This window comes from Oncorhynchus keta, chromosome 35, assembly GCF_023373465.1.
Source record: "Oncorhynchus keta strain PuntledgeMale-10-30-2019 chromosome 35, Oket_V2, whole genome shotgun sequence".
In the NCBI taxonomy this organism is placed as follows: Eukaryota; Metazoa; Chordata; class Actinopteri; order Salmoniformes; family Salmonidae; genus Oncorhynchus; species Oncorhynchus keta.
Genome location: NC_068455.1, coordinates 82,888,693 through 82,910,350, shown reverse-complemented (window position 1 = coordinate 82,910,350; position 21,658 = coordinate 82,888,693). Strand labels below are relative to the sequence as shown.

Genomic DNA, 21,658 nt, shown 5'->3' with positions numbered 1-21,658 from the left:
GGAACGCCTGTCTGGAGTCTGGAACGCCTGTCTGGAGTCTGGAACTGGAGTCTGGAACGCCTGTCTGGAGTCTGGAACGCCTGTCTGGAGTCTGGAACGCCTATCTGGAGTCTGGAACGCCTATCTGGAGTCTGGAACGCCTATCTGGAGTCTGGAACGCCTATCTGGAGTCTGGAACGCCTATCTGGAGTCTGGAACACCTATCTGGAGTCTGGAACACCTATCTGGAGTCTGGAACACCTATCTGGAGTCTGGAACACCTATCTGGAGTCTGGAACGCCTATCTGGAGTCTGGAACACCTGTCTGGAACGCCTATCTGGAGTCTGGAACGCCTGTCTGGAGTCTGGAACACCTATCTGGAGTCTGGAACGCCTATCTGGAGTCTGGAACGCCTATCTGGAGTCTGGAACGCCTGTCTGGAGTCTGGAACGCCTGTCTGGAGTCTGGAACGCCTGTCTGGAGTCTGGAACTGGAGTCTGGAGTCTGGAACTGGAGTCTGGAACGCCTGTCTGGAGTCTGGAACGCCTGTCTGGAGTCTGGAACGCCTGTCTGGAGTCTGGAACTGGAGTCTGGAACTGGAGTCTGGAACGCCTGTCTGGAGTCTGGAACGCCTGTCTGGAGTCTGGAACGCCTGTCTGGAGTCTGGAACGCCTGTCTGGAGTCTGGAACGCCTGTCTGGAGTCTGGAACGCCTGTCTGGAGTCTGGAACGCCTGTCTGGAGTCTGGAACGCCTGTCTGGAGTCTGGAACGCCTGTCTGGAGTCTGGAACGCCTGTCTGGAGTCTGGAACGCCTGTCTGGAGTCTGGAACGCCTGTCTGGAGTCTGGAACGCCTGTCTGGAGTCTGGAACTGGAGTCTGGAACGCCTGTCTGGAGTCTGGAACGCCTGTCTGGAGTCTGGAACGCCTGTCTGGAGTCTGGAACGCCTGTCTGGAGTCTGGAACGCCTGTCTGGAGTCTGGAACGCCTGTCTGGAGTCTGGAACGCCTGTCTGGAGTCTGGAACGCCTGTCTGGAGTCTGGAACGCCTGTCTGGAGTCTGGAACGCCTGTCTGGAGTCTGGAACGCCTGTCTGGAGTCTGGAACGCCTGTCTGGAGTCTGGAACGCCTGTCTGGAGTCTGGAACGCCTTTCTGGAGTCTGGAACGCCTGTCTGGAGTCTGGAACGCCTGTCTGGAGTCTGGAACGCCTGTCTGGAGTCTGGAACTGGAGTCTGGAACGCCTGTCTGGAGTCTGGAACGCCTGTCTGGAGTCTGGAACGCCTGTCTGGAGTCTGGAACTGGAGTCTGGAGTCTGGAACTGGAGTCTGGAGTCTGGAACTGGAGTCTGGAACGCCTGTCTGGAGTCTGGAACGCCTGTCTGGAGTCTGGAACGCCTGTCTGGAGTCTGGAACGCCTGTCTGGAGTCTGGAACGCCTGTCTGGAGTCTGGAACGCCTGTCTGGAGTCTGGAACGCCTGTCTGGAGTCTGGAACGCCTGTCTGGAGTCTGGAACGCCTGTCTGGAGTCTGGAACGCCTGTCTGGAGTCTGGAACGCCTGTCTGGAGTCTGGAACGCCTGTCTGGAGTCTGGAACGCCTGTCTGGAGTCTGGAACGCCTGTCTGGAGTCTGGAACGCCTGTCTGGAGTCTGGAACGCCTGTCTGGAGTCTGGAACGCCTGTCTGGAGTCTGGAACGCCTGTCTGGAGTCTGGAACGCCTGTCTGGAGTCTGGAACGCCTGTCTGGAGTCTGGAACGCCTGTCTGGAGTCTGGAACGCCTATCTGGAGTCTGGAACTGGAGTCTGGAACGCCTATCTGGAGTCTGGAACTCCTGTCTGGAACGCCTGTCTGGAGTCTGGAACGCCTGTCTGGAGTCTGGAACACCTATCTGGAGTCTGGAACACCTATCTGGAGTCTGGAACACCTATCTGGAGTCTGGAACACCTATCTGGAGTCTGGAACACCCATCTGGAGTCTGGAACACCTATCTGGAGTCTGGAACACCTGTCTGGAGTCTGGAACACCTATCTGGAGTCTGGAACACCTATCTGGAGTCTGGAACACCTATCTGGAGTCTGGAACACCTATCTGGAGTCTGGAACACCTATCTGGAGTCTGGAACACCTGTCTGGAGTCTGGAACACCTGTCTGGAGTTTGGAACACCTATCTGGAGTCTGGAACTGGAGTCTGGAACACCTATCTGGAGTCTGGAACACCTATCTGGAGTCTGGAACACCTATCTGGAGTCTGGAACACCTATCTGGAGTCTGGAACACCTATCTGGAGTCTGGAACACCTATCTGGAGTCTGGAACACCTATCTGGAGTCTGGAACACCTGTCTGGAGTCTGGAACACCTATCTGGAGTCTGGAACACCTATCTGGAGTCTGGAACACCTATCTGGAGTCTGGAACACCTATCTGGAGTCTGGAACACCTATCTGGAGTCTGGAACACCTATCTGGAGTCTGGAACACCTATCTGGAGTCTGGAACACCTGTCTGGAGTTTGGAACACCTATCTGGAGTTTGGAACACCTATCTGGAGTCTGGAACACCTATCTGGAGTCTGGAACACCTATCTGGAGTCTGGAACACCTATCTGGAGTCTGGAACACCTATCTGGAGTCTGGAACACCTATCTGGAGTCTGGAACACCTATCTGGAGTCTGGAACACCTATCTGGAGTCTGGAACACCTATCTGGAGTCTGGAACACTGTGTCTGTTGCCATTGTTTCCCTATTGACATGATGGACAGAGAGAGAGCACAATCCTATATTGTCATTAATTTTATTGTAATTACATTCAAACTTCTGCAGTACTATCAAAAACCTTATAAATATAAAAAAGCCTGTCCACAGTACAAGTCAGCTGGATTTGAGGACATGTTAAAGATGAGAAGATGGATGGATCTGAATGATCTCTCCCTATTTTACCTTTATTTAACCAGGCAAGTCAGTTAAGAACAAATTCTTATTTTCAATGATGGCCGAAGAACAGGGGGAGAACGTTCAGGGGGAGAACGACAGATTTGTACCTTGTCAGCTCGGGGGTTTGAACTCACAACCTTCCGGTTACTAGTCCAACACTCTAACCACTAGGCTACCCTGCCACCCCTATCACAGACTGACCAGGCGAAAAGCTATGATGACACTTGTTCATTCAATTTCAATCAGTATAGATGGAGCGGAGGAGATTAAGATTTATAAAAATGTAAGCCTTGAGATAATTGAGACATGGATTGTGTATGTGCCATTCAAAGGTTAAATCGGTAAGGCAAAATGTTTAAGTGCCTTTGAACGGGGTAGGAGGTGCCAGGTGCCACCGGTTTGTGTCAAGAACTGCAACGCTGCTGGGTTTTTCACGCTCAACAGTTTCCAGTGTTGTATCTAGAATGGTCCTCCACCCAAAGGACATCCAGACAACTTGACACAACCGTGGGAAGCATTGGAGTCAACCTGGGCCAGCATCCCTGTGGAAGCATTGGAGTCAACCTGGGCCAGCATCCCTGTGGAAGCATTGGAGTCAACCTGGGCCAGCATCCCTGTGGAAGCATTGGAGTCAACCTGGGCCAGCATCCCTGTGGAAGCATTGGAATCAACCTGGGCCAGCATCCCTGTGGAACGGCTTCGACACCTTGTAGAGTCCCTGACGAATTGAGGCTGTTCTGAGGAGAAAAGGAGGAGGTGCAACTCCATATTAGGAAGGTGTTGTTAATGTTTAGAACACTCAGAATTCAGCGAATTGAGGCTGTTCTGAGGGCAAAGGGGGGAGGTGCAACTCCATATTAGGAAGGTGTTGTTAATGTTTAGAACACTCAGAATTCAGCGAATTGAGGCTGTTCTGAGGAGAAAAGGGGGAGGTGCAACTCCATATTAGGAAGGTGTTCTTAATGTTTAGAACACTCAGTATTGAGCGAATTGAGGCTGTTCTGAGGAGAAAAGGGGGAGGTGCAACTCCATATTAGGAAGGTGTTCTTAATGTTTAGAACACTCAGTATTCAGCTGTTCTGAGAGCAAAAGGGGGGGTAAAACATGTACATTTTGAGAAGACTGTCCAGTTTCCTGTCAGATAGGAAAGAAGTAGTGAAACAGTATATGGTATTTGGACGCAAACTTCCTGTCTAACAAACTCCACCATAATTGTCCATCACAAGAGATCCATCAGTACAGAGAGCGGTGTGGAAGCAGTCCTCCAACACTGGATCTGAGGAGATCCGACTGGTGGTTGCAATTTGATTGGTGGGTTCAGGCAGAGGAGAGGATTTGATTGGTGGGTTCAGGCAGAGGAGGACCCATCCACTTCTAGAGCGTCGGAGATCAAGATGGAGATCTGAGAAAACGATGGTCTCTCTTCTGCTCTCTAGAGGGGGAGAGAGAGAGAGGAGAGACGGAAGAGAGCGAGAGAGAGCGAGAGAGAGCGAGGGGGAGAGAGAGAGAGAGGAGAGACGGAAGAGAGCGAGAGAGAGCGAGAGAGAGAGTTACAACAGTTACAATTCAGTCAATTGAAATAAATTCATTAGGTCCTAATCTATGGATTTCACATGACTGGGAATACAGATATTCCACTGTTCATCACAGATACCTAAATAAAGGTAGGGGCGTGGATCAGAAAACCAGTCAGTATCTGGTGTGGATCAGAAAACCAGTCAGTATCTGGTGTGGATCAGAAAACCAGTCAGTATCTGGTGTGGATCAGAAACCCAGTCAGTATCTGGTGTGGATCAGAAACCCAGTCAGTATCTGGTGTGGATCAGAAACCCAGTCAGTATCTGGTGTGGATCAGAACACCAGTCAGTATCTGGTGTGGATCAGAAAACCAGTCAGTATCTGGTGTGGATCAGAACACCAGTCAGTATCTGGGATCAGAACACCAGTCAGTTTGATGGATCAGAACACAGTCAGTAGAGGGATCAGAAAACCAGTCCATCTGGTGTGGATCATAAAACCAGTCAGTATCTGGTGTGGATCAGAAAACCAGTCAGTATCTGGTGTGGATCAGAAAACCAGTCAGTATCTGTGGTGTGGATCAGAAACCCAGTCAGTATCTGGTGTGGATCAGAAACCCAGTCAGTATCTGGCGTGGATCAGAAACCCAGTCAGTATCTGGCGTGGATCAGAAAACCAGTCAGTATCTGGCGTGGATCAGAAAACCAGTCAGTATCTGGTGTGGATCAGAACACCAGTCAGTATCTGGCGTGGATCAGAAAACCAGTCAGTATCTGGCGTGGATCAGAACACCAGTCAGTATCTGGCGTGGATCAGAAAACCAGTCAGTATCTGGTGTGGATCAGAACACCAGTCAGTATCTGGTGTGATCAGAAAACCAGTCAGTATCTGGTGTGGATCAGAAAACCAGTCAGTATCTGGTGTGGATCAGAAACCCAGTCAGTATCTGGTGTGGATCAGAAAACCAGTCAGTATCTGGTGTGGATCAGAAAACCAGTCAGTATCTGGTGTGGATCAGAAAACCAGTCAGTATCTGGTGTGGATCAGAAAACCAGTCAGTATCTGGTGTGGATCAGAAAACCAGTCAGTATCTGGTGTGGATCAGAAAACCAGTCAGTATCTGGTGTGGATCAGAAAACCAGTCAGTATCTGGTGTGGATCAGAAAACCAGTCAGTATCTGGTGTGGATCAGAAAACCAGTCAGTATCTGGTGTGGATCAGAAAACCAGTCAGTATCTGGTGTGGATCAGAAAACCAGTCAGTATCTGGTGTGGATCAGAAAACCAGTCAGTATCTGGTGTGGATCAGAACACCAGTCAGTATCTGGCGTGGATCAGAACACCAGTCAGTATCTGGCGTGGATCAGAAAACCAGTCAGTATCTGGTGTGGATCAGAACACCAGTCAGTATCTGGCGTGGATCAGAAAACCAGTCAGTATCTGGCGTGGATCAGAAAACCAGTCAGTATCTGGCGTGGATCAGAAAACCAGTCAGTATCTGGCGTGGATCAGAAAACCAGTCAGTATCTGGTGTGGATCAGAAAACCAGTCAGTATCTGGTGTGGATCAGAAAACCAGTCAGTATCTGGTGTGGATCAGAAAACCAGTCAGTATCTGGTGTGGATCAGAAAACCAGTCAGTATCTGGTGTGGATCAGAAAACCAGTCAGTATCTGGTGTGGATCAGAACACCAGTCAGTATCTGGCGTGGATCAGAAAACCAGTCAGTATCTGGCATGGATCAGAAAACCAGTCAGTATCTGGTGTGGATCAGAACACCAGTCAGTATCTGGCGTGGATCAGAAAACCAGTCAGTATCTGGCGTGGATCAGAAACCCAGTCAGTATCTGGCGTGGATCAGAAAACCAGTCAGTATCTGGCGTGGATCAGAAAACCAGTCAGTATCTGGTGTGGATCAGAACACCAGTCAGTATCTGGCGTGGATCAGAAAACCAGTCAGTATCTGGTGTGGATCAGAACACCAGTCAGTATCTGGCGTGGATCAGAAAACCAGTCAGTATCTGGTGTGGATCAGAACACCAGTCAGTATCTGGTGTGATCAGAAAACCAGTCAGTATCTGGTGTGACCATTTGCCTCATGCAGCGAGACACATCTCCTTCTCATAGAGTTGATCAGGCTGTTGATTGTGGCCTGTGGAATGTTGTCCCAACTCCTCTTCAATGGCTTTGGGAAGTTGCTGGATATTGGCAGGAACAAGCTGTTGTACACATCGATCCAGAGCATCCCAAACATGCTCAACGGGTGACATGTCTGGTGAGGATGCGGGCCAGATCGTTGCGACATGGGCCAGTGCATTATCATGCTGAAACATGAGGTGATGGTGGTGGATGAATGGCACAACAACGGGCCTCAGGATCTCATCATGGTTTCTCTGTGCATTCAAATTGGCATCGATAAAATGCAATTGTTTTCGTTGTCCGTAGATTGTGCCTGCCCAATCAGCAAACCGCCTAATCAGCAAACCGCCCAATCAGCAAACCGCCCAATCAGCAAACCGCCCAATCAGCAAACCGCCCAATCAGCAAACCGCCCAATCAGCAAATTGCCCAATCAGCAAATTGCCCAATCAGCAAATTGCCCAATCAGCAAATTGCCCAATCAGCAAATTGCCCAATCAGCAAATTGCCCAATCAGCAAATTGCCCAATCAGCAAACCGCCCAATCAGCAAACCGCCCAATCAGCAAATTGCCCAATCAGCAAATTGCCCAATCAGCAAATTGCCCAATCAGCAAATTGCCCAATCAGCAAATTGCCCAATCAGCAAATTGCCCAATCAGCAAATTGCCCAATCAGCAAACCGCCCAATCAGCAAACCGCCCAATCAGCAAATCAGCAAATTGCCCAATCAGCAAATTGCCCAATCAGCAAATTGCCCAATCAGCAAATTGCCCAATCAGCAAATTGCCCAATCAGCAAACCGCCCAATCAGCAAACCGCCCAATCAGCAAACCGCCCAATCAGCAAACCGCCCAATCAGCAAACCGCCCAATCAGCAAACCGCCCAATCAGCAAACCGCCCAATCAGCAAACCGCCCGCCCACCCAACGCCATACACGTGATCTGCGGTTGTGAGGCCAGATGGACGTACTGCCAAATTCTCTCAAACAACGTTGGAGGCGGCTTATGGTAGAGAAATTAACAAAAATTGTCTTGACAAAAGCTCGGGTGGCCTTTCCTCCAGTCACTATGCTAATTGCATGCTCCCTAAAAACTGTGTCCCCCAGCACAAGGTGCACCTGTGTAATGATCATGCTGTTTAATCTGCTTCTTGATCATGCCACACCTGTTAGGTGGATGGATTATCTTGGCAAAGGAGAAATGCTCACTAACAGGGATGTAAACAAATCTGTGCACAAAATATGAGAGAAATAAACTTTTTATGCAAATTGAATATTTATAGGATTTTTTTTATTTCAGCTCAACATTTTACATGTTGCATTTATATTTGTTTTTAGTGTATCTTCTGCCTCAAACATTCACAATACACAAAGTAGGAAGTGGGAAAGCAGGAAGCGTATGACGTACCTCGTGCCAGCAGCGCAGCATGATGTCATAGATGTTGGGCGTGGCCTTCTTGGGTCTGTAGAGGCGATGCCCTTCTAACACCATCATCACTACCTCATGGTTAGGGTTGTGTTCAAATGGCATCTTCCCCTCTGTAAACACCTCCCACATCAACACACCTGACACACACACACACACACATCATCAATAGGACATCAATAGACAGTCCTCACACACACACACATCAATAGACAGTCCTCACACACACACATCAATAGACAGTCCTCACACACACACATCAATAGACAGTCCTCACACACACACACATCAATAGACAGTCCTCACACACACACATCAATAGACAGTCCTCACACACACACACATCAATAGACAGTCCTCACACACACACATCAATAGACAGTCCTCACACACACACATCAATAGACAGTCCTCACACACACACACACACACACACATCAATAGACAGTCCTCACACACACACATCAATAGACAGTCCTCACACACACACATCAATAGACAGTCCTCACACATCAATAGACAGTCCTCACACACACACATCAATAGACAGTCCTCACAAACACACATCAATAGACAGTCCTCACACACACACACACATCAATAGACAGTCCTCACACAAACACACATCAATAGACAGTCCTCACACACACACATCAATAGACAGTCCTCACAAACACACATCAATAGACAGTCCTCACACACACACACACATCAATAGACCGTCCTCACACACACACACACACATCAATAGACAGTCCTCACACACACACGCATCAATAGACAGTCCTCACAAACACACATCAATAGACAGTCCTCACACACACACATCAATAGACAGTCCTCACACACACACACACACATCAATAGACAGTCCTCACAAACACACATCAATAGACAGTCCTCACAAACACACATCAATAGACAGTCCTCACACACACACACACATCAATAGACAGTCCTCACACACACACACATCAATAGACAGTCCTCACACACACACACACATCAATAGACAGTCCTCACACACACACATCAATAGACAGTCCTCACACACACACATCAATAGACAGTCCTCACACACACACATCAATAGACAGTCCTCACACACACACATCAATAGACAGTCCTCACACACACACATCAATAGACAGTCCTCACACACACACACACATCAATAGACAGTCCTCACACACACACACACATCAATAGACAGTCCTCACACACACACACATCAATAGACAGTCCTCACACACACACACATCAATAGACAGTCCTCACACACACACATCAATAGACAGTCCTCACACACACACACATCAATAGACAGTCCTCACACACACACATCAATAGACAGTCCTCACACACACACACACATCAATAGACAGTCCTCACACACACACATCAATAGACAGTCCTCACACACACACACACACATCAATAGACAGTCCTCACACACACACGCATCAATAGACAGTCCTCACAAACACACACACACATCAATAGACAGTCCTCACACACACACATCAATAGACCGTCCTCACACACACACATCAATAGACAGTCCTCACACACACACATCAATAGACAGTCCTCACACACACACACACATCAATAGACCGTCCTCACACACACACACACATCAATAGACAGTCCTCACACACACACATCAATAGACAGTCCTCACACACACACATCAATAGACAGTCCTCACACACACACATCAATAGACAGTCCTCACACACACATCAATAGACAGTCCTCACACACACACACATCAATAGACAGTCCTCACACACACACACATCAATAGACAGTCCTCACACACACACACACATCAATAGACAGTCCTCACACACACACACATCAATAGACAGTCCTCACAAACACACATCAATAGACAGTCCTCACAAACACACACACAGTAACCACCTGACACACACACACACAGTAACCACCTGACACACACACACACACACAGTAACCACCTACCGAAGGACCAGACGTCCGACTCACACACATCAATAGACAGTCCTCACACACACACATCAATAGACAGTCCTCACACACACACATCAATAGACAGTCCTCACACACACACATCAATAGACAGTCCTCACAAACACACATCAATAGACAGTCCTCACACACACACATCAATAGACAGTCCTCACTCACACACATCAATAGACAGTCCTCACAAACACACACACACATCAATAGACAGTCCTCACACACACACATCAATAGACAGTCCTCACACACACACATCAATAGACAGTCCTCACACACACACACACACACACACACACACACACACACATCAATAGACAGTCCTCACACACACACACATCAATAGACAGTCCTCACACACACACATCAATAGACAGTCCTCACACACACACATCAATAGACAGTCCTCACACACACACACACACACATCAATAGACAGTCCTCACACACACACATCAATAGACCGTCCTCACACACACACACACATCAATAGACAGTCCTCACACACACACATCAATAGACAGTCCTCACACATCAATAGACAGTCCTCACACACACACATCAATAGACAGTCCTCACAAACACACATCAATAGACAGTCCTCACACACACACATCAATAGACAGTCCTCACAAACACACATCAATAGACAGTCCTCACACACACACATCAATAGACAGTCCTCACAAACACACATCAATAGACAGTCCTCACAAACACACATCAATAGACCGTCCTCACACACATCAATAGACAGTCCTCACACACACGCATCAATAGACAGTCCTCACACACACACACACATCAATAGACCGTCCTCACACACATCAATAGACAGTCCTCACACACACACATCAATAGACAGTCCTCACAAACACACATCAATAGACAGTCCTCACACACACACATCAATAGACAGTCCTCACAAACACACATCAATAGACCGTCCTCACACACATCAATAGACAGTCCTCACACACACACATCAATAGACAGTCCTCACAAACACACATCAATAGACAGTCCTCACAAACACACATCAATAGACAGTCCTCACACACACACATCAATAGACAGTCCTCACAAACACACATCAATAGACAGTCCTCACACACACACACATCAATAGACAGTCCTCACACACACACATCAATAGACAGTCCTCACACACACACACACACATCAATAGACAGTCCTCACACACACACACACATCAATAGACCGTCCTCACACACACACACACATCAATAGACAGTCCTCACACACACACATCAATAGACAGTCCTCACAAACACACATCAATAGACAGTCCTCACACACACACACACACATCAATAGACAGTCCTCACACACACACATCAATAGACAGTCCTCACAAACACACATCAATAGACAGTCCTCACACACACACATCAATAGACCGTCCTCACACACACACATCAATAGACAGTCCTCACACACACACATCAATAGACAGTCCTCACACACACACATCAATAGACAGTCCTCACACACACACATCAATAGACCGTCCTCACACACACACATCAATAGACAGTCCTCACACACACACATCAATAGACAGTCCTCACACACACACACACACAAATAGACAGTCCTCACACACACACATCAATAGACAGTCCTCACAAACACACACACACACACACACATCAATAGACAGTCCTCACACACACACATCAATAGACCGTCCTCACACACACACATCAATAGACAGTCCTCACACACACACACACATCAATAGACAGTCCTCACACACACACACACATCAATAGACAGTCCTCACACACACACACACATCAATAGACAGTCCTCACACACACACACATCAATAGACAGTCCTCACACACACACACACATCAATAGACAGTCCACACACACACACACACATCAATAGACCGTCCTCACACACACACACATCAATAGACAGTCCTCACACACACACACATCAATAGACCGTCCTCACACACACACACACACATCAATAGACAGTCCTCACACACACACATCAATAGACCGTCCTCACACACACACACACATCAATAGACCGTCCTCACACACACACACACATCAATAGACAGTCCTCACACACACACATCAATAGACAGTCCTCACACACACACATCAATAGACAGTCCTCACACACACACACACATCAATAGACCGTCCTCACACACACACACACATCAATAGACAGTCCTCACACACACACATCAATAGACAGTCCTCACACACACACATCAATAGACAGTCCTCACACACACACATCAATAGACAGTCCTCACTCACACACATCAATAGACAGTCCTCACTCACACACACACACATCAATAGACAGTCCTCACACACACACACACGCATCAATAGACAGTCCTCACAAACACACATCAATAGACAGTCCTCACACACACACACATCAATAGACCGTCCTCACACACACACACACATCAATAGACAGTCCTCACACACACACACACACGCATCAATAGACAGTCCTCACAAACACACATCAATAGACAGTCCTCACACACACACACATCAATAGACAGTCCTCACACACACACATCAATAGACAGTCCTCACAAACACACATCAATAGACAGTCCTCACAAACACACATCAATAGACAGTCCTCACACACACACATCAATAGACAGTCCTCACAAACACACATCAATAGACAGTCCTCACAAACACACATCAATAGACAGTCCTCACAAACACACATCAATAGACAGTCCTCACAAACACACACACAGTAACCACCTGACACACACACACACAGTAACCACCTACCGAAGGACCAGACGTCCGACTCACACACACACACACATCAATAGACAGTCCTCACACACACACACATCAATAGACAGTCCTCACACACACACACATCAATAGACAGTCCTCACACACACACATCAATAGACAGTCCTCACACACACACACATCAATAGACAGTCCTCACACACACACACATCAATAGACAGTCCTCACACACACACATCAATAGACAGTCCTCACAAACACACATCAATAGACAGTCCTCACTCACACACATCAATAGACAGTCCTCACACACACACATCAATAGACAGTCCTCACTCACACACATCAATAGACAGTCCTCACTCACACACATCAATAGACAGTCCTCACTCACACACATCAATAGACAGTCCTCACTCACACACATCAATAGACAGTCCTCACAAACACACATCAATAGACAGTCCTCACAAACACACATCAATAGACAGTCCTCACACACACACACATCAATAGACAGTCCTCACTCACACACATCAATAGACAGTCCTCACACACACATCAATAGACAGTCCTCACAAACACACATCAATAGACAGTCCTCACAAACACACATCAATAGACAGTCCTCACACACACACATCAATAGACAGTCCTCACACACACATCAATAGACAGTCCTCACACACACACACACATCAATAGACCGTCCTCACACACACACACACATCAATAGACAGTCCTCACACACACACATCAATAGACAGTCCTCACACACACACACATCAATAGACCGTCCTCACACACACACACACATCAATAGACAGTCCTCACACACACACATCAATAGACAGTCCTCACACACACACGCATCAATAGACAGTCCTCACACACACACACATCAATAGACAGTCCTCACACACACACACACATCAATAGACAGTCCTCACACACACACATCAATAGACCGTCCTCACACACACACACACATCAATAGACAGTCCTCACACACACACATCAATAGACAGTCCTCACACACACACATCAATAGACAGTCCTCACACACACACATCAATAGACAGTCCTCACACACACACATCAATAGACAGTCCTCACACACACACATCAATAGACAGTCCTCACACACACACACACATCAATAGACAGTCCTCACTCACACACACACATCAATAGACAGTCCTCACTCACACACATCAATAGACAGTCCTCACACACACACATCAATAGACAGTCCTCACACACACACATCAATAGACAGTCCTCACACACACACATCAATAGACAGTCCTCACACACACACACACATCAATAGACAGTCCTCACACACACACATCAATAGACAGTCCTCACACACACACATCAATAGACAGTCCTCACACACACACATCAATAGACAGTCCTCACTCACACACATCAATAGACAGTCCTCACAAACACACACACAGTAACCACCTGACACACACACACACAGTAACCACCTACCGAAGGACCAGACGTCCGACTCACACACACACACACATCAATAGACAGTCCTCACACACACACATCAATAGACAGTCCTCACTCACACACATCAATAGACAGTCCTCACTCACACACATCAATAGACAGTCCTCACACACACACATCAATAGACAGTCCTCACACACACACACACATCAATAGACAGTCCTCACACACACACACATCAATAGACAGTCCTCACTCACACACATCAATAGACAGTCCTCACTCACACACATCAATAGACAGTCCTCACAAACACACACACAGTAACCACCTGACACACACACACACAGTAACCACCTACCGAAGGACCAGACGTCCGACACACACACACACACACACATCAATAGACAGTCCTCACACACACACACACACACACACACACACACACACACACACACACACACACACACACACACACACACACACACACACACACACACACACACACACACACACACAATAGACCATCCTCACACACACACACACATCAATAGACAGTCCTCACACACACACACGCATCAATAGACAGTCCTCACAAACACACATCAATAGACAGTCCTCACACACACACATCAATAGACAGTCCTCACAAACACACATCAATAGACAGTCCTCACACACACACACACACATCAATAGACCGTCCACACACACACACACACATCAATAGACAGTCCTCACACACACACATCAATAGACCGTCCTCACACACACACACACACATCAATAGACAGTCCTCACACACACACATCAATAGACAGTCCTCACACACACACACACACATCAATAGACAGTCCTCACACACACACACACACATCAATAGACAGTCCTCACACACACACACACATCAATAGACAGTCCTCACTCACACACATCAATAGACAGTCCTCACTCACACACATCAATAGACAGTCCTCACAAACACACACACAGTAACCACCTGACACACACACACACAGTAACCACCTACCGAAGGACCAGACGTCCGACACACACACACACACACACATCAATAGACAGTCCTCACACACACACACACACACACACACACACACACACACACACACACACACACACACACACACACACACACACACACACACACACACACACACACACACACACACACACACACACACACACACATCAATAGACAGTCCTCACACACACCAATAGACAGTCCTCACACACACACACACACATCAATAGACCGTCCTCACACACACACACACACATCAATAGACAGTCCTCACACACACACATCAATAGACAGTCCTCACACACACACACACACATCAATAGACAGTCCTCACACACACACACACGCATCAATAGACAGTCCTCACAAACACACATCAATAGATATTCCTCACACACACACACACATCAATAGACAGTCCTCACACACACACACACATCAATAGACCGTCCTCACACACACACACACATCAATAGACAGTCCTCACACACACACACATCAATAGACAGTCCTCACACACACACATCAATAGACAGTCCTCACACACACACATCAATAGACAGTCCTCACACACACACACATCAATAGACAGTCCTCACACACACACACACATCAATAGACAGTCCTCACACACACACATCAATAGACAGTCCTCACACACACACATAAATAGACAGTCCTCACACACACACACACACACACACATCAATAGACAGTCCTCACACACACACATCAATAGACAGTCCTCACAAACACACATCAATAGACAGTCCTCACACACACACATCAATAGACAGTCCTCACACACACACATCAATAGACAGTCCTCACAAACACACATCAATAGACAGTCCTCACACACACACACACAATAGACAGTCCTCACACACACACACACATCAATAGACAGTCCTCACACACACACATCAATAGACAGTCCTCACACACACACATCAATAGACAGTCCTCACACACACACACACACATCAATAGACAGTCCTCACACACACACATCAATAGACAGTCCTCACAAACACACATCAATAGACAGTCCTCACACACACACATCAATAGACAGTCCTCACACACACACATCAATAGACAGTCCTCACAAACACACATCAATAGACAGTCCTCACACACACACACACATCAATAGACCGTCCTCACACACACATCAATAGACAGTCCTCACACACACACATCAATAGACAGTCCTCACACACACACATCAATAGACAGTCCTCACACACACACATCAATAGACAGTCCTCACACACACACATCAATAGACAGTCCTCACACACACACATCAATAGACAGTCCTCACACACACACATCAATAGACAGTCCTCACACACACACACACACACACACACATCAATAGACAGTCCTCACACACACACATCAATAGACAGTCCTCACAAACACACATCAATAGACAGTCCTCACACACACACATCAATAGACAGTCCTCACACACACACACACACATCAATAGACAGTCCTCACACACACACATCAATAGACAGTCCTCACAAACACACATCAATAGACAGTCCTCACACACACACATCAATAGACAGTCCTCACAAACACACATCAATAGACAGTCCTCACAAACACACATCAATAGACAGTCCTCACACACACACACACATCAATAGACCGTCCTCACACACACACACACATCAATAGACAGTCCTACACAGCAATAGACCGTCCTCACACACACACACACATCAATAGACAGTCCTCACACACACACATCAATAGACAGTCCTCCACACACACACACACACACACACATCAATAGACAGTCCTCACACACACACACACACACATCAATAGACAGTCCTCACACACACACACACATCAATAGACAGCCCTCACACACACACACACATCAATAGACAGTCCTCACACACACACATCAATAGACAGTCCTCACACACACACATCAATAGACAGTCCTCACACACACACATCAATAGACAGTCCTCACAAACACACATCAATAGACAGTCCTCACACACAACATCAATAGACAGTCCTCACACACACACATCAATAGACAGTCCTCACACACACATCAATAGACAGTCCTCACAAACACACATCAATAGACAGTCCTCACACACACACACATCAATAGACCGTCCACACACACACACACATCAATAGACAGTCCTCACACACACACATCAATAGACCGTCCTCACACACACACACATCAATAGACAGTCCTCACACACACACACATCAATAGACAGTCCTCACACACACACATCAATAGACAGTCCTCACACACACACACACACACATCAATAGACAGTCCTCACACACACACACACGCATCAATAGACAGTCCTCACAAACACACATCAATAGATATTCCTCACACACACACACACATCAATAGACAGTCCTCACACACACACACATCAATAGACAGTCCTCACAAACACACATCAATAGACAGTCCTCACACACACACATCAATAGACAGTCCTCACACACACACATCAAGACAGTCCTCACAAACACACATCAATAGACAGTCCTCACACACACACATCAATAGACAGTCCTCACAAACACACATCAATAGACAGTCCTCACAAACACACATCAATAGACAGTCCTCACAAACACACATCAAGACAGTCCTCACAAACACACATCAATAGACAGTCCTCACACACACACATCAATAGACAGTCCTCACAAACACACATCAATAGACAGTCCTCACAAGCACACATCAATAGACAGTCCTCACAAACACACATCAATAGACAGTCCTCACAAACACGCATCAATAGACAGTCCTCACAAACACACACACAGTAACCACCTGACACACACACAGTAACCACCTACCGAAGGACCAGACGTCCGACTTGCTGCTGTACTTGCAGAAGTTGAAGACTTCAGGAGGAGACCATTTGACTGGGAACTTAGCCCCCGATGAACTAGTGTACTGGTCATCTAGTACATACCTAACACACACACAAACACAAAAAGAGGGAGAGAGTGACCCATATGACCAGGCCCCTCAACATGACCCGTGACCAGGCCGCCCCCCTCAACATGACCCGTGATGAGGCCCTCCCCCCCCCCCCTCAACATGACCCGTGATGAGGCCGGCCACCCCCCAACCCCGACCCGTGATGAGGCCCCTCAACATGACCCGTGATGAGGCCACTCCCCCCCCCAACATGACCAAGCCGCCCCAGTGTGTATAACTGTAAATAGTCGGGAGGCTATTCTTTCAGTTGGATGAGGCCCTGCTCTTTACCAAGTGGCGTCTTAGTGTCAGTTTGTGGTGGTACATAGACGGCTGCGGAAAAAGACGAGAGAGTCAATTTGGCCTGGGGGATGTCATAGGGTCTGCTATACAAATTGATAGAAAGTGGTGTTGGGGGCTTAAGCCCCACCCTCTTCAACATATATATATCAACGAATTGGCGAGGGCACTAGAACAGTCTGTAGCACCCGGCCTCACCCTACTAGAACCTGAAGTCAAATGTCTACTGTTTGTTGATGATCTGGTGCTTCTGTTACCAACCAAGGAGGGCCTACAGCAGCACCTAGATCTGTTACCAACCAAGGAGGGCCTACAGCAGCACCTAGATCTGTTACCAACCAAGGAGGGCCTACAGCAGCACCTAGATATGTTACCAACCAAGGAGGGCCTACAGCAGCACCTAGATCTGTTACCAACCAAGGAGGGCCTACAGCAGCACCTAGATCTGTCCCCAACCAAGGAGGGCCTACAGCAGCACCTAGATCTGTCACCAACCAAGGAAAGCCTACAGCAGCACCTAGATCTATCACCAACCAAGGAGGGCCTACAGCAGCACCTAGATCTGTTACCAACCAAGGAGGACCTACAGCAGCACCTAGATCTGTTACCAACCAAGGAGGACCTACAGCAGCACCTAGATCTGTTACCAACCAAGGAGGACCTACAGCAGCACCTAGATCTGTCCCCAACCAAGGAGGGCCTACAGCAGCACCTAGATCTGTCCCCAACCAAGGAGGGCCGACAGCAGCACCTAGATCTGTCCCCAACCAAGGAGGGCCTACAGCAGCACCTAGATCTGTCCCCAACCAAGGAGGTCCTACAGCAGCACCTAGATCTGTTCCCAACCAAGGAGGGCCTACAGCAGCACCTAGATCTGTCCCCAACCAAGGAGGGCCTACAGCAGCACCTAGATCTGTTCCCAACCAAGGAGGGACTACAGCAGCACCTAGATCTGTCCCCAACAAAGGAGGTCCTACAGCAGCACCTAGATCTGTTACCAACCAAGGAGGGTCTACAGCAGCACCTAGATCTGTCCCCAACCAAGGAGGTCCTACAGCAGCACCTAGATCTGTCCCCAACCAAGGAGGGTCTACAGCAGCACCTAGATCTGTCCCCAACCAAGGAGGTCCTACAGCAGCACCTAGATCTGTCCCCAACCAAGGAGGTCCTACAGCAGCACCTAGATCTGTTACCAACCAAGGAGGGTCTACAGCAGCACCTAGATCTGTTACCAACCAAGGAGGGCCTACAGCAGCACCTAGATCTGTTCCCAACCAAGGAGGGCCTACAGCAGCATCTAGATCTGTTCCCAACCAAGGAGGGCCTACAGCAGCACCTAGATCTGTTCCCAACCAAGGAGGGCCTACAGCAGCACCTAGATCTGTCCCCAACCAAGGAGGGCCTACAGCAGCACCTAGATCTGTTCCCAACCAAGGAGGGCCTACAGCAGCACCTAGATCTGTTACCAACCAAGGAGGGCCTACTGCAACACCTAGATCTGTTACCAACCAAGGAGGGCCTACAGCAGAACCTAGATCTGTTCCCAACCAAGGAGGGCCTACAGCAGCACCTAGATCTGTTACCAACCAAGGAGGGCCTACAGCAGCACCTAGATCTGTCCCCAACCAAGGAGGTCCTACAGCAGCACCTAGATCTGTCCCCAACCAAGGAGGTCCTACAGCAGCACCTAGATCTGTTACCAACCAAGGAGGGTCTACAGCAGCACCTAGATCTGTTCCCAACCAAGGAGGGCCTACAGCAGCACCTAGATCTGTTACCAACCAAGGAGGGCCTACAGCAGCACCTAGATCTGTTCCCAACCAAGGAGGGCCTACAGCAGCATCTAGATCTGTTACCAACCAAGGAGGGCCTACAGCAGCACCTAGATCTGTTACCAACCAAGGAGGTCCTACAGCAGCACCTAGATCTGTCCCCAACCAAGGAGGTCCTACAGCAGCACCTAGATCTGTTACCAACCAAGGAGGTCCTACAGCAGCACCTAGATCTGTTCCCAACCAAGGAGGGACTACAGCAGCACCTAGATCTGTCCCCAACCAAGGAGGGCCTACAGCAGCACCTAGATCTGTTCCCAACCAAGGAGGTCCTACGGCAGCACCTAGATCTGTTACCAACCAAGGAGGGCCTACTGCAACACCTAGATCTGTTCCCAACCAAGGAGGGCCTACAGCAGCACCTAGATCTGTTCCCAACCAAGGAGGGCCTACAGCAGCACCTAGATCTGTTACCAACCAAGGAGGGCCTACAGCAGCACCTAGATCTGTCCCCAACCAAGGAGGGCCTACAGCAGCACCTAGATCTGTCCCCAACCAAGGAGGTCCTACAGCAGCACCTAGATCTGTTACCAACCAAGGAGGACCTACAGCAGCACCTAGATCTGTCCCCAACCAAGGAGGGACTACAGCAGCACCTAGATCTGTCCCCAACCAAGGAGGGCCTACAGCAGCACCTAGATCTGTCCCCAACCAAGGAGGGCCCACAGCAGCACCTAGATCTGTCCCCAACCAAGGAGGGCCTACAGCAGCACCTAGATCTGTTACCAACCAAGGAGGGCCTACAGCAGCACCTAGATCTGTCCCCAACCAAGGAGGGCCTACAGCAGCACCTAGATCTGTCCCCAACCAAGGAGGTCCTACAGCAGCACCTAGATCTGTTACCAACCAAGGAGGACCTACAGCAGCACCTAGATCTGTCCCCAACCAAGGAGGGACTACAGCAGCACCTAGATCTGTCCCCAACCAAGGAGGGCCTACAGCAGCACCTAGATCTGTCCCCAACCAAGGAGGGCCCACAGCAGCACCTAGATCTGTCCCCAACCAAGGAGGGCCTACAGCAGCACCTAGATCTGTCCCCAACCAAGGAGGGCCTACAGCAGCACCTAGATCTGTTACCAACCAAGGAGGGCCTACAGCAGCACCTAGATCTGTCCCCAACCAAGGAGGGCCTACAGCAGCACCTAGATCTGTTCCCAACCAAGGAGGGACTACAGCAGCACCTAGATCTGTCCCCAACCAAGGAGGGCCTACAGCAGCACCTAGA

At 48.3% G+C, this 21,658-nt stretch overlaps 3 protein-coding genes and 1 long non-coding RNA gene across 6 annotated transcripts in view; 1 reads left to right on the top strand and 3 right to left on the bottom strand.

Moving 5' to 3' along the window:
* Nucleotides 1–373: 373 nt before the first annotated feature.
* LOC127915553 (proliferation marker protein Ki-67-like) lies at nt 374–2,705 on the bottom strand. Its single transcript, XM_052495726.1, has 3 exons — nt 2,671–2,705; nt 2,098–2,181; nt 374–1,877 (listed from the first exon to the last, which is right to left on the bottom strand). Exons 1-3 carry the CDS (start codon nt 2,703–2,705, stop codon nt 374–376), a joined length of 1,623 nt encoding a protein of 540 aa, XP_052351686.1.
* Nucleotides 2,706–2,749: 44 nt separating this feature from the next.
* Nucleotides 2,750–21,658, bottom strand: part of tec (tec protein tyrosine kinase) — a 66,425-nt gene continuing 47,516 nt past the window's right edge. The window contains exons 17-19 of the mRNA XM_052498192.1: nt 18,175–18,293; nt 7,968–8,125; nt 2,750–4,335 (exon numbers count right to left, since the gene is read on the bottom strand). Of these exons, the coding sequence (XP_052354152.1) occupies nt 4,252–4,335; nt 7,968–8,125; nt 18,175–18,293 (361 nt within the window). The 3' untranslated portion in view covers nt 2,750–4,251. The remainder of the gene's footprint in view (nt 4,336–7,967; nt 8,126–18,174; nt 18,294–21,658) is intronic.
* The window catches only part of LOC127916416 (keratin-associated protein 10-7-like), a 3,430-nt gene continuing 396 nt past the window's right edge, over nt 18,625–21,658 (bottom strand). The window contains exons 1-2 of the mRNA XM_052498191.1: nt 20,289–21,658; nt 18,625–18,962 (exon numbers count right to left, since the gene is read on the bottom strand). The exon at nt 20,289–21,658 is cut by the window's right edge and continues 396 nt beyond it. Of these exons, the coding sequence (XP_052354151.1) occupies nt 18,737–18,962; nt 20,289–21,658 (1,596 nt within the window). The 3' untranslated portion in view covers nt 18,625–18,736. The remainder of the gene's footprint in view (nt 18,963–20,288) is intronic.
* Nucleotides 19,685–21,658, top strand: part of LOC127916421 (uncharacterized) — a 2,019-nt gene continuing 45 nt past the window's right edge. Inside the window, exons 1-3 of one of the 3 annotated variants that reach the window (XR_008094941.1) lie at nt 19,685–19,766; nt 20,196–20,273; nt 21,210–21,235. This is a non-coding gene — a long non-coding RNA (uncharacterized LOC127916421). Of the gene's footprint in view, nt 19,767–20,195; nt 20,274–20,897; nt 20,924–21,209; nt 21,236–21,658 lie in introns of those variants that run through there. The other 2 variants (XR_008094942.1, XR_008094940.1) reach the window with 2 other exon arrangements.

What these genes read in the sequence shown, in the direction of transcription:
- LOC127915553 (XM_052495726.1), bottom strand. Translation starts at nt 2,705, where the DNA reads ATGGCAACAGACACAGTGTTCCAGACTCCAGATAG. An exon ending in GTGTTCCAGACTCCAGATAG is followed by an intron (nt 2,182 to 2,670) that starts GTGTTCCAGACT and finishes TAGGTGTTCCAG; the next exon opens with ACTCCAGATAGGTGTTCCAG. An exon ending in GTGTTCCAGACTCCAGACAG is followed by an intron (nt 1,878 to 2,097) that starts GTGTTCCAGACT and finishes GACTCCAGATAG; the next exon opens with GTGTTCCAGACTCCAGATAG.